We start from the raw sequence: 15,288 nt of genomic DNA on the forward strand, positions 1-15,288 counted from the left end.
TGAAAAGTATATTTTTACCGCATCACAAGATTTATTGGTAAATTCACTAAAACTAGTCTGTTGCAATACATTTAGAAATAAAGCAATTATGCCTTTAACTTTAATGCAAATTCTTACTTTACCTTATTTAAGAACAGAGATACAATTTAGATACACTGGTAATTTTATTTATCACAAAATTGAAGCATACAGGTGATTAAAATTCAAAATGTTACATTAGTTTTAAGATAACTGGTAATTTTGATATCATCTAAAGTGTGCTTGAGTTTTGATCCTTATCTTTAACACACAAGTTGTCACACAAGCCTACAAAACTTTTATTTCATGTCAATTAATGTACCAGAAATAAACCTTTACTATCACCATGACATCAAAGTCTTTCAACAATTGCCAAATACAGTGCATTCAGAAGTAAATGAACTGCACTCAGTGTTTTTAAACGACAAACCTAGAAATAAACTATTTTTTTTTCTTGATAAATGTATCTGCTGACTGCAAAACATATGCTGCATTATCATACCTCTATGATAGAGCTAGCTGTACCACCTTGTCAATGAATACATTTGTGTGGACCAGTATCTTTTTAAAGCAGATTTAAAACAACTTATAGAGCCTGTTACATTAGCAATAGCTTACAAATAACTTGTATTTTATATTTGTTCCTTTACTGAGGGTCAGAAATATAAATCCTGTCTACATTTCTGGCCTGCTCAATTGTTGGACTCCACAATGGCGACATATCTCATAAGGGCCCAATCCCAATTCTACGCAGATCTTTGCTGTGGATTAGTCCTGACCCATTACTGGTCAGATAAATAGGCTGGTCTCCTTTGATCAGTCATCTGCGATTGATTTCACCATTTTGATTTCTGCCTGTCGACCTTTTATATCTTGCATAGTCAGCCTCAAAAGTAGTGGCTACAGCCATAGGGCTGACTATATCACAGGACAATAGCGTAATGAATTTCTGATGGATTAGATAATTGTCCCCAATATTCCTCAATTAATATTCCATAAAGCCTGTTTTTACTTTGAACACTCAGATTACAAAGAGATTTAACTATTACATGGTAATAACACAGCCTGTCCTATCATAATATTCCCAGATAGAGTTTCCATTGATCTTTTCCCGAAAAGAGAGGACCCTTGCAATGCTTAAAAGGACAAATTGGAGATTAATATCTACATATTGCTTTGAACTGTCCAATATACATCTATATATATGGAACATTTAAAAGGTTAAAAAACGGTCACTTTCAAGGCCCTCCCAGTTTCTATTCAAATTCTCATTTCTTTTGGCAACATAATTATAAAAAAAATCTTCAGTCCTTTTTTTTCAAAAATGAAAGATTACTTTTTTCTTGTTTGCATTCATCTGTTACAAATGTAATAAAATAAGAGTACAAATGGAATTCATGTGATAAATGCCAACAGATTTCCTCAGATCTTTTGCGGCAACAACACCCCCTCTCATAAATTACCAATTGGACAAGACCCGTAACTCTGATAAAGGGACATAGCTCTTACAAGTTCCCTCTGTGAGGTCTTGGCTCCTCACGAGATGTAAGACATGAAATCTGTGACTAATATCCACATTCTACCTACAATCTTTGATAAATGTCAGAAGGCCAAAAATGCAGAATGCAATGCTTCTTGTTCTTTCTCTTACTTTTTTTTTCCGCAGGGAAACCCATCAATCTGATGAAGTCACTTGTAGATATTTGAATTTCTAAATTCTGCAATGCAGAGAAACTGGTATGTTTTTCTTGCTCTCTTCATTCTAATGGCTATTGACATGAGTAGCAGAATACAAATTATATTACAGCAAGAAATTAAAAATGCATCAAGGAATTACAACAGAGCTCTCTTCTCAAGATCAACATTGAATTTTCTTAATCATGTTAACAATGTACTTCTTTTACATATATCTAATTCTTGTAAAAATGTAAAGAATAACTATGCCATAATATTTAGAAGTCTTGAAATTCTATATGGAAATATTTTCTGATGTCATGGCTGCTGCCCAAAAAATTTTGAACATTATGTTTACAATTTTTAATTAAAGGTAACTAATAAGCATGATAGAGGAGTGTTAATTCATTAACTAATGGTAGCACATGATACTACAAAGGTGTTAAATTGCATATCCTCATGGTGAACAAAAGGAGTTCTGCCTTTGGCTGAGGACCTCCAAGCATCTAAAGGAAACAGATGGGAAATCCGATTTTGTCATCCTGCTAAATAAAGACTCAGTCACATAGATGTACAAATAACAACCAATTTGTCATATATAATGCAAACATAATGCAAATATTTTCTTCCCCTTTTACAAGATGCATAGATATATTTCAAAGTGTGCAATTGCCATAAAATCTTGACAAGCAATAATATAACTGTAACTATCACCAAATAACATCAACGGGGAAAAAAACCCAGACCCATTTGATGTTTCATTAGAGCAATTCTTCCTTTTTTTTTTAATTTCTCATTTCTTGTGTGAAGGAATTCATATAAAAAGAACTTGCAGTCAACTGTAAACAATGGCCTTGCTCTCATCAATTTTGATTAATACTGATGCAATGCTTTCTTCTTATCTGATGAGTTGTTCAGTGGAAAATAGTTCTTTTAATCTTCCCTTTGAAACTTTGTGATTGGAAATCACCTCACTTACGGGATGACAATAATATGACAAGCATCTTTTGATCTACTCTGTGGGTTTTTTCCCTACTTTACTAATAAAACATCTATGTCTATTAAATCTCCCTCTCTGTAATACCCCAACTCTGTAATTCAGCAGAAGCGACATTTTTTTTTTATCAATCTGAGGAGGGATTATTACCAGAGCAGCTGTTCAATAGAACAAAAGATAACTGTGATTGTCACAGCAATTAGTAACAGGGAAGAATTAGCTCACCCCCGAGTTTTCCAAAACAAATGAGAAACCCCCACTAATCTGAGCCTTACATGTACATAATTACAGACCAAGAGAAAAAAGAGGCAATACATCATACTTGTCACCTGAGATGCACATTTAAAGCATTACCGCATTAAATGTCATTCTGTTGATAAAAGATTTATGCATTGCAGACATGTATTTGATCATCAATATTAGGCAATTTTCAGTGCTTTTTTCCCCAAGAAGATTGAGAAGGACCACTAATGGTACAACATTAGGAAGCCAAAGTGTAATCCATCTCTTCATAAATCTCCCTCCGATTCTGTCAATTCTCAGTCTAATTGGGTAATATTTCTCTCCATAATGTCCAAAGTCTTCCCTTCTCTTGAGGAAGATGCACTCTTTGTCAATACAGTGGGTCTTAATTGAGTTATATATATCATCAAAGTGCCCATTTCTTAGGAAATATCTCTCTCTCTCTTTCTCTCCATCTCTATCTCTTTCTCAAATGATGTTCATATTCAGAGAACCCTTTACAAAGCAAGTTAATATGCTATTTGTTAATGATGACCCTTTCTATAGATACAGAACAGAAAAAAATAGTCTGTATTGTTTACTGCTTACAATAAACTATTAATTTACCTACATGCTTATGTACTTAAAACATCCCATCTTCTATGATTCTAACCTGGAATTTGTGTATTGCTGCGTAGTACCTAAGTGACCCTACATAGTGTCAGAAATTTCTAGTGTTGATGAAAAATAGCCCTAACACAAAGTGACAGTTGGCGACAACAGTACTGAAAAGCAGGCAGGTTTTTTATGCTATAATTACATACATTCCTGTCAAACTTTGCTACATTGGATATCCACCAAAGTCTTGAGAGGAAAAGAAACAGAGGGAGGGGGTGCTGTTCCATTAGGGCATAGAAAAACTGATTTTATTTAAATAAAAATATAATTTTAAAATAGTAAAATTTGTTACAGATCTATTATCAGTTATTCTCTGGATTTCCAGATCTCTCTCTCTCGATCTCTGTGTCAAAGAAATAAAAAAAATATCACAAATTACTTTGCCAAGACGTCAAACAAGTCCATGCAACCTTTATACAAACAACAAAACAAACAAACCCTAAAACATATCTCATCTGTTACAGACTATACACCACTCCAGAAAACAAGATAAACTGGTCCTGCTGGCAAAAAAAAAAAAAATTCCAAATAAACTGATCACTCTCTTCTTTGAACTTTGTTGATGTATGACCTCATTTTCTGGGTAATCAACACACACCTCTCAGTGATTGATGCAGTAACAAGAATAGATATGGGTTACCCCATATCCAAGATATTCGACTTTTAATTTATTCGAATTTTCATTGTGTTCAGATGATTTCTAATAAAAAAAAAAAAAACAAGTATTTACTGACAAAACGTCAGAGATACTCAAGCTGTAGAAAGTCAACTATAAAAGTGCCATATACATAAATATCCTAAAATGACATAATATTTAGGCTACTGAGTTTCAACATCTTTTGTTGAATAAAATATGCATATAGTAGGAAACAAACTGCATGTACATATATAACGTTACATGCATGTAGTGACTTTATCACAAAGTTGCACATGCATAAAAATAGTTTTAATTTCACATTGAACATAAACTAAATATAATTAATCGTATAATTTTAAAAATGTATTTAACACCTCACTCATTTTCAGGAATATTTAATTCAAATAGCATGTTACAGGCCTATAGCAACGTTTTCAAAGTGAAAGGGGGGGGGGGGGGGACTCCCAAAAAATCCCGCGTACTATGGGCCTGTGCTACATGTGTACCATCTAACTTTCCAATGATAGAATCTTCTGTAAAAAAAAAATCAAATCAAGTTCAAGCCGTTATGGATTATCAAAGATAGCCCATTTTCACAAATAGCAAAACTTTAGATCTATCAAGGATAGATTTTAATTTATTTTTTAATTTTGTGCTATTAAAAAGTACTATCACTCAAAGTATAGGCAGATGTTAAAGATGTTCTAACCTGTCACCTTTTAGAGTAATCAATGAACTCGTCCAGTGATGCATTGACGGCCGTTGTTAAACGCAAAGGAAAGCGCGAGATCGGTTGCGGCTATGGAGCATCACTGAATATTCCTCCACCATATACTGATTTTGAATATACAGACGTTTTGAAGATAAACTTCATTTTTGTTTCTAGAAATGTTTTTTATTTACAAAAATAGTACATTTTCGTGTTAGATCGATGACCATAACTCAGCCCCTCTAGCCCAGTCTAGGGCTTCACCTTGAGTAAAAAACCTGCACTTGTTATGAAACTGGTGTATAGTTCTAAACTTCTTTATGTCCGTAGCAAGTACTGATACCCAGTCTACTGATCTAAGCGTCACTAGGGAACGGTGCACACACCTGTTCTTGCAAGACAAAATAGCCTAGGTCTACACAAGTGCGAAGATCTTTCCGAGCTCGGAAAATCACGTTGCTTTGCCGAGAAGTGTTTAGCCATAATAACCATTCCGTTATTTAAAAAAAGAGAAACAAAACACACACACAGTTAATGATTAACATTCTAACTCAAAAGAAAATATACGGCAATTAACGAACAATAATCATGACAGTAATATAACTGGTGAAAAGATTTATCATTATCAATCGAAGTGTGACCTATATATTTTCGTGAAAAAGACTGAAGAGGCAGCGAGCGTAGGAATATGAAAACTTTTTATTTGCTTTTCTGGGGAAAAAGTGATTTTCTTAAAATCTTTTAACGTTAATTTTGTTTTCTTTAACGTATTAAATATACATGATTATTCTTAATATTTGTTGTAATGTTTTATCTACTGATCATGAATGGAACTATTTTCTTCGGAGCAATTGTGTGAAGAGTACCTGACTTTAGTAATATATCTTGAATAGATAATATGCACTGATCGAATATATTAAAAACAATCATGATCTGTAATGCTTTGTAGAAAACAAGGGATATCTTCTTTTTTTTTTAATTTAAATTGTTTCACTGAAGAAAAAAAAAATGAAAAATTCAGAAGCCAATTGCTCTTTGAGATTAATCTGAAATGTCAGAATGATAACCTGACACTGTGAGATCGAATTATCTCACGTGAGAAATCTACTCATTAAACCATCATATCACTATTCATTTTTTATTAACCCTCAGAAAACAACATTTTGCAAATTCAACAGCCTTGAATTTCACCTGTTCTTCGCAAACAATATAAATGATTAAAAAGTATCCCCATTTCACAGAAATTTGATAAGGACTGAGAAAAAAGTAAACAGACGAGATAAAAAATTCCAACATGAAATATTTTACAAAATAGTCAGATGGCAGATGTTGAATAAAAATCAATTAACTAATGCATCTAAATCTATGGAACATTTGCATGGAAGGACAATTTCTAGATTATAACTTTTGTCATATCCAGTGATTTAAGCAAAATTGATGAAGATGACAGTACAATATTGAAATGAAGGTTGCGTAAATTAAAAAAATTACTTCTCTTATGCTATGCACAAGGGGAAAATTAAATACTGCCTTAACACGAAATATGACATTTAATCGCACACACCTTCAAGATCTTGAATTGGAATTGCTCAATCATTCTCGCAGAAAAATCCTGCCATGACGTACAAAGTGCCAAGAAAGGGAAAAGACTGAGATAAATCAGATATCCCACAAATTATAGCCATACTTCATAATTTTTTAAATGGCGGGGCAACAGTGTAACTAAATATGAATGAAACTGATCACTCGATAGATCTCTAGATCAGTTACACACCTGAAATCGACATCAAACGCACTGACATTGAGAAAGTGTCTCCTTCTCTTTCTTTATCTGATTGGCTAACTCTCCTGTAATGAAATTGTTTGCACAAGCAAGGGGCCAATTTTATCTCCAATGCCATGTAAGATTTCAAAATATTCCATTTCAAAGAGATATTATCCAAGAATGGGCTCTGTCTTCAAAGGACTTTCTTCTGACGGAAAGATCCAGGGAGAACACAAAAAGATTTGTCTTCGATATACACATACGTTATCTCCAAAGACATTGCCTCTAACTTCATTCTCTTACGTATAAGCGCTCAACCTCCATTGGCCTCTTTGTCATGAAAAATACAAACTGTGTTTTCTCTATATTAATTATGACATTTTTTCCTCTTTGATGCAGTTGTCAACTAAGTGTACCTAATGCAACAATGTTATGACATTTATTTTAGCACTGCACTAACATTCTAATGTGACATTGTGGTTGTATCCTATCCTCTCAACGTCAGGGGTCCTATGTCAACTTGTAACTGTGGGCAGCAATGAGTTGACACAGGGTCCCTGAAGTTATAGAATGGTTGTATCCCAAAGGAGGGACAAAGTAAAGTGGTATATCATAGAAATTTTATACCCTATTTAAATAAAATAATTTTGACACAGTATGTGAAAAGGGTCACAAAAATAAATTATTCTATGTATGTGTGCAAAGTTCTCAAAGAATTCTATGATAACGTGCTAGGATAATATGCCCTACCACATGATTGACCAACTGCCTTATAGTTGGCTCAGTATTAAGTTTCTATTGCTAGGCAACACTCTGTAAGTCCTGGTTTACCACTTCTCAAATTGCTCAAACTGGAAAAAAAGACTTCAAATAGAAGATAAATTGCTCCAATATATTTGTCTAAGACCTACCAGAGAACACAGAAAATCAAGACTTTTATTTCATTGCTACAAACCATTAAACTAAAAACATCTGTTGAGCTTTGGAAAATAAAGGGATACAAGTTTACTGCAGACCCAGAGAAACCTTACAATAAAAGAAATGATGAGTTTCATTTGTGCTTTTGATTGTGCGCAAAGTTTCCCAGTGTAAGCTTACTCATAAACAAGAAGTTGCACACTAGGAGTATGACATCTTGTTAGATTAGAACCCTGATAATCTCTGACCCTTCTCTATAAACCAAGGTCTCACTGATGTGTATTGAATGACCTGGGTTTACATTAGCAACCCAACTCACTGTGAATTTGTTCTCTCAAGTTTTATTTATATGTATATAAAGAACCCCATAGTATGCTAAACTGTTTTAACTACAGAGTGCAAAGTGGTTCAGGCTGGTTTAATATCATAATTACCTCATTTTTGAAACTTTGCTTGATAATGTTGATTTTCTATTCGACATTTTTTTTTTCATAAACAGTACCAGTCACAATTACATACATTAGCAGAGGTGTTGCTATGATATTTGGAATACCAAAATTGATGTGAAAAAATACATCTCTACACATCAAAAGACCATGAATACAGATGCAGGTCAAGTGATCATAAAATGGTGCAATTCCGCTGTTGACAAAATCTCTTTGAAGACACATACTGCTGCAAAGGACCATGATTACAGTTGGATAAATACAACACACATCCTTTAAGAGCACTAATACTAAATGTTTGATGTTTTTCCAACAATAATTTCTTTGTCCGTTTTAACAAAACGTAACAATAATAAGTACAGGACCTTATTGTTTACATGCACTTGTAAAATATCAATCAATGAGGACTTTTTTGATTCACATATTTTTCCACTCAGTGACCTCAGTGATCAACTTTATTTGTCACAAGGTGACTGGGAATTGATCCAATTAAATGACAATACACAACTCCTTTATGAATGGGGAAAACTATGTCCAGATAGATTTTTGTTGAAGCCTTATTTAATAAAATCAATGTCCTACCCTGGTCACAGTGTGCGATGGTACAACAAAAAAATGCTTATTCATACACACAAATAAACTAAATGCTTACTAACATGACTAATGGTTAAGTAGGACACTCAGCATAAATTTACAGTTTGCCTGCCAGATGCCAATGAATTATTATAAATTCCAAAAATAGACTAAATTTCCAGTGTTTGGTCAAATAAGCTCCAACTGTGGGCCTCAATCCCAAGCCAATTAGGATCATTTTAAAATGTTGGTAAAAATAAAACAGCTCCTGATAATTACATAATATATATTCTATAATGTAAAGAGTCCATATCTAAAAAGCATTTATAATATTTAACCAATAAATTGATATAGCATTTATCTTAGCTCCTAAAAATCAAATATTATATAATTATGGTATTCACAGTATTTGTTCCCTATGCTTTGTCAAACGATGCAACTACCAAAATTCAGCTGTTTCAGAAAATAATCTTAAATGTTCATATATTTTACAATGCACATGCCATATGACAATGCATGACATATGACAAGGGAGGTCAGGGCTTAATAACCCTTGCATCCAGGTCCTGTAAAAGGACCCTCTCCCAATTGAAAATTTACTATATTTTCCCAAAATGTAGGTAAAAATTCCCAAATGACAAGCAAATTGAATTTTTCAGTACTTTTTATATTAAAAAAAGTTGAACTTTGAGATTTTAAAATCTCATACAGATTTGAAGTGTGTGTACACCTTCAATCTAATTCTTTATTACACAGCAAAAATTCCTATTACACATAAATATTTCAAAATTTTGCCACTTGTTCGATTTAAAATTCCCAACTGAATGGGTACAGGACCCTGTACCAAAAAGGGTCAATTAAGCTCTGGGGGGATAAGGACAGAAATCGGTCACCTGCAGAACAAAAGTGACCCAGGATAACAGCAGCAGTCTTGATTTGATATTGTGTCGTATGTGTTACCGGTATTTCAAATTGTGAGGTCTAATATGATTACATACTAAATATACAAAATATATAAATTACATTTCTACCCCACAGGATTTCCATGTAAATTTTGCTGTATCCTCAAGAATCCTGTCTAATGTCCAACTGTGCTCAATTATCACCTCCCTACAAAAAGGATTTTAATCTGGCATGTCAACCATCAGACACAACAGATAAAGCATGGGACATGAAAATGACGATTTTGATCATGACAATTTTTTTTAAATTTAATAACGAGGTGTATACCCCCATACTATTTCAATGGATAACCTAAAAATGTTCTCAACCACTAAACGGTCTTGTCCTTCCTCCTCAACAAAATCTGAATGGGTATAAAAAAAAATTGTTTTTTCCAAATTCATTATTTACAGGCACAGCTATCATTTTGTTAAGTTATTCTATCCTCAACATTAAAATGAGTATTGAAATTCAACATTCCATTCTAGGACCCTTCCCTTAATAACAATGGAACCCAGGGATTGGTCATTTTTCCATCAATGAAGGGACAATGCATGGCCTGGCAGAGATTTCTGGCCATCTTTGTAACATTCACAATACCCCCCTATTGACCTTTTCTTAAGGATTTTAAAAACCACAACAATGCAGAAGTTAAAGAAAAGCATTAAAATGTACACAGTTGATAAATGACACACACGACTCATTTAACTCATGAATTTCATCTAGTTTTTTTTTTTTCTTTTTCCCCCAAGTCATCCCCAAAAAAGCCGTACAGTATACGAAACAATGCAATCCAGAAAGACGAAAAATTCAAAGGGACCAATGGCCTTCAAAAAATTTACTGTCAGTTCCATTACAGTCTTAAACGAGTTTCCCTCTTTGAAAATTTATGACATTATTACATGCTCTGCTCTCCTCATTGGGAAATGATATCTCTGAAAATATCAGATGTGATCTTTGGTGGACGAGTTAAATAACTCCTTGATTAATATGTGAATTTACTAATGACAGAAGTTTGCCTGTATCAAATATCTGGACAAATACTGACAGGCACACTTGGTGACAATTAAGTTTTGTGTCATTAATTATTCCCTCTCCTGTTCTGTCTTTGATGTTACGGACTTGTCGACCTTCAATGTTTTGGTGTCGCCACACCCCCTTATTATACTTTTTTGAACGCTAATAACTAGTTACACATCTCGTCTCGACTTGAACAAAAGAATCCCACCTTTTAAGTATTCTGTCTGAAGATCTACCAAGAAATACTTCAGGATTTTTTTTTTTAAAGCAGCTTCACATTTTTTTCCATGTGCACTTTTTTTTCATTATCTTCCCACTGTGAAGTTCAATCATATCAAAAGAATTCCTTGTTTTGTTTTAAAACCCTTATGTATGGTGTAATGGGAATTGGGACTTTTTTTTTACTTCAAGAACCACTTTGAAATCCAACAACAATATAAACAGCTATCTCTAAGATAAAGAGTATCGAATTTTGCCTCTAGATCTTATCTCCCTTTAGATCATTTAATATCAATACACACAGTAATTGTTTAATGGTAATATCTGCATTTGATGTCAACTGCAATGCATCCTATAGGCTTCTTCCTGTGTTCAACATTTTTATCAAGTTAAGGACAGGTGAAGGCTCGTTAGCGAACCCGACACTCATCTTATGTCACATTCCTGATACCTGTTCTTAGATAAATTAAAAAAAGCCACCCAAAAAAAATACAAAGTATGTGTGAAGATCGTATTTCTCCAAATTCTAATTTTTTACACCCTGATGTATTGTGGCCATCTATATAACCGTTAAGAAACCAAGTTTGCCACAATGACTTTTATGAATTTTCATGCAATAAATTTCATTAAAATGCTCGTAAAGAACTCATTCAAATTTAAAAAACCAAATAAAAAAGTCATCCACAGAAGAAAATTTTAATAAAAGCAATAACTAGTAAACAATTTTAAAAAAAAAATGCATTTGTTATAAATGGACCCTGATAACCTACAAGCACGCAACTATGATGTATTCATAAGTGTAAGTGAGATAAAAACGTTTGATAACGCTGACGTGATCTAACACAAGAATTCCAGTACCCTCCATATGGTTTCTTTTTAACAGCGATCAAGAACACTGTATGCTGGCAAAACATACCCACTTTTTAACATGAAAAATGGTCTCCACCAAATTTCTCAGGCTCGTAAAACTTGGCAAAATGAACTTCTACAAGAGGTGACTTCCTCTTTTCATGTCTTGTAAGACTACACAAAAATTGAATTTGCATGACAAAGTATCATAAAAAACCCCTCCACAATCAAACTCCTATAAAGAAAACTTTTATGCTTTTTTATGTTGGCGTATGGCCTTTTCTTTCTGGACCATAATTTTCATCTTCAATGGATGTCATTTTGCTCATCCTTGGCTTTTTCAAATAAAAATTCACCAAGTCTAATCAATTCCATAACTCTGAGGCAGAAAATCTTGTCTTTTTTCGAATCCTATTTTGGGCTCTTACAGACTCTTTTCCCCTATAGATGAATGGCTATGATCCAAAGAGCCTGGACATCCAATTCGACTACAAAGCATCAATGCATACCCAGGGAATATATTTACCATCTTCTTTATATATAATTGAGGAGGAAAAGCCCCAATTATCTTTGTCTAGCTGCCCTAATCACCTTTTACAACAGGAAATTGAATATCTAAGAGAATATTGCCACAAGTCATTGCCATAATTTAGGAATTTATTGTTTTATATTACCTCTCTACACTAAGGCATTCAGACTTTACCAGTATGTACCAATATAGAGCGAATTCCACACACTCCGAGATCTTCTCTGATGAAGTAATAAACTAATTGTCGGTGTAATAGCTGATGAGGGGAAATTACAGCAGACCACATTTTTCATTCATTTACCCTAATTTTACACCATTCTTCAACAAATGGATGCTCTCTGCTTGCAAACAGTTCTTGTTTACATTCATTTTGCCCAAGAATGTCATTAATTTTCGGCAAGGGGGGGGAATGTTTTCCTGGCTAAACACAAATGGTATTTATTTTAAGGACCATTCAGCGGAGGATAAAGTCAGATGTACAGGAAATCCAGTTAAGTTTTATTTTCTACTTTCAAATGAGAAAAAAGGATTGGATTCTGGAACAAAATTGGAGCAATGGCACAGCCATACACCACGGCCAGGTGTTGCTTCTTTCTTTTTTTTTCTCTTTCTCTCTGTACACTCGGTAACACAGTCTGCCTTGCCCAAAGGGCACTTTTTATTGTCTCCTTGTTAAAACGGGTCCTATTAGATACATCTCTTAAAATTTGTTTGTTCCTCTTAAAAATCATACCATAAAAATAAAATACATGTCTATCCTCTGAGGATTCAGACCCACTTGTATATGTGGATCCAGGGTAAAAAAAAAAAAGAAGTATATGAAGAGCATACACCATAACAATGCGAAGGAGATACTGGCTCATTAAACACGAAGGGCTATTTACCAGATACAGGTATGAATGACTGGGGTATACGTGAAGTACACTCACCGACAGAGAGGTATCTAGATTGTAGTTGGCCAGGTTAAAGCCAGTCTTTGTTTGCTTCAGAATCTGCTCCTCCAAAGCCTTGTTTAACTGACCATTGATAAGAAAGCATTCTGCTGGAAAAGAGAAAAAAATAGGAAGATTTTAAAGATAAAGCTTCCAAGTTTACTATAAAACAAACCACACAGAAGTAACAAAGTAATTATGTTATGTGTATTACATGAGAATGGTGAAGCAATGTGCTAAGCTAAAGGTTAAATTATGATATGTGGTAAGTAGTGCATCATAGTGGGCCCCAGGCCCAAAAGCTGACAAGCCTGCATCAATTTAATTTTGTCAGCTCTTCATTTATCTCACTGTCCCAGTGTAGAAACAATTCTAAATGTCTGCATTTGGTGACAAAACATGCCATTCAACACATGCCTCATATTCTGGGAACTTGTAAACAACTCATAAGTTGGATTCTTTCAATTTGTAAACAAGTAGCTTGGATACAAGACAATGTTGATCCATTTGGGATCTATCAGGGCAACATCTTATCTCTTATTGTACAATAACAAAGGGATAAATATGGGATTTCTAAGCTGGTATTGTGAATGGCTTAGATATTGTGAAATTATGAACCAGTCTAGGTCTTCACCTCTCTACATCAGGAAGTTTTTAGATACATGTGGAGTGTGTGCTTCCTTTTACAAACACAGCAGTGGCACAGGGTTATAAGATGATGACCCCACCCCCACCCCATCATCTAATAAAAAAAATTATGATCATTCATCGACTTTTCTGAAATAAATTTTAAGGAAATGACATTCCAATGATTTAGTATGCAATGAAAATTTTCTACATTTACTTTTAGGATCTGTGCTCCATATCTGGCAATTAAGATAGGTTGCATGCCTTACATGACACTTGATAAAATAGGAGAGATGAGCAAGATATGGCTAGAGGGATGGAGGGGAGGGGGAGGAGAGCTAACTCACCATCAGGAGGCTCTTTTCCTCTGTATGCTGGTTTGTTTATATCATGCAAAAGAAAATATTAATACATTATGACAACTTTCACATCTAAATTGTCATGCATTTTATATTTTAATATTCTACTCTAATTTGACATGCACAGTACTGCTACTCCTCAAAGATCGAGACATTAATGTCGCACCCTTTTCGTAAAAACAGGTGCCCGTGTTGGACCATTTTGTACCTCTTTCAAGTTTTGCATGCTTATGTCAATTTCTTTAATCAAATTGGTACATGCTCAATTAGTTGAGGTTATTTACCATCACACAACTGATACGATCGACTAATTTTAATTAAAACAGCCGTAGTTTAAGTGGCACATACAGACCGTCCATGATTTCCAATTAACGGATTACAACAAATCGATACACTCAAAGTGAGAAAGTAGTAGTCCTGTTTTAGAAGGAGCAACATCATTTAGGCCAATAGTTAACAATGGAAATCGTTCCCCCGAAGTCGCCACGCCGACCAAATATGGACAATGTCCATTGCACACTACAACTCGCGCTCGTGACATTTCGGGGGCGCGAAGACCCATGAAGACTGACTTACCGTGTTTACTCGCTTGTTTCCCCATTTCCCATGCACAAACAACACATATGAGTAGTTCACTTTAATCCCAAGTTCACAATCAAAAGTTTTTACGATCAAAATTCCAACTGTAGACGAAGGACTAACTCTAGTGCTAGTACACAGAAAACACACAAACTATTTACGAAAAGCACACTTGACAGAGTTACGAGGGCGGTGCTAGGTCGAATTCATGCCGCTTGACTGACAGTTGGTTTAGTTCATTTTCTGGGAAGGGTGTCGTGGAAATTGGTGTTCGTTTAATTCGGTTTTTTGTCTAATGAATTATCCGTGCATGTTGCCAGTGAGTGCAACTTAAATTAACATATTTGATACAAATCACAAGAAAACTACCTCTTACAAATGAAATGGAGAGGTAAATATTGATTTTTCCAAAAAATCCCGAGGCATATGAAAGAATAACTACATGGAATCGTCGAGATAAAAGTTTTCTTTGATCTTTAAATAACCGTACTTTCCTTTATGGTTATTATACAGAGTGTTAGGTCGGCTGTTGGATGTCTTTGATCTGAAAGATTGAAAAGAAGAAATTTTGATAAAAGTTTGAATAACATTTAAC

General features: G+C 34.2%; 1 protein-coding gene across 2 annotated transcripts in view; it reads right to left on the bottom strand.

The window, feature by feature from the left end:
• Nucleotides 1–14,886, bottom strand: part of LOC133175467 (protein naked cuticle homolog 2-like) — a 32,477-nt gene extending 17,591 nt beyond the window's left edge. The window contains exons 1-3 of one of the 2 annotated variants that reach the window (XM_061310569.1): nt 14,691–14,886; nt 14,103–14,129; nt 13,126–13,238 (exon numbers count right to left, since the gene is read on the bottom strand). In XM_061310569.1, the coding sequence (XP_061166553.1) occupies nt 13,126–13,238; nt 14,103–14,129; nt 14,691–14,715 (165 nt within the window). In that variant the 5' untranslated portion in view covers nt 14,716–14,886. The remainder of the gene's footprint in view (nt 1–13,125; nt 13,239–14,102; nt 14,130–14,690) is intronic. The other variant, XM_061310570.1, reaches the window with a different exon arrangement.
• Between the last annotated feature and the right edge of the window lie 402 nt (nt 14,887–15,288).

Source organism: Saccostrea echinata, unplaced genomic scaffold (genome assembly GCF_033153115.1).
Source record: "Saccostrea echinata isolate AGI-Se365-2 ecotype Australia unplaced genomic scaffold, CSIRO_AGI_Sech_v1 ptg000062l, whole genome shotgun sequence".
In the NCBI taxonomy this organism is placed as follows: domain Eukaryota; kingdom Metazoa; phylum Mollusca; class Bivalvia; order Ostreida; family Ostreidae; genus Saccostrea; species Saccostrea echinata.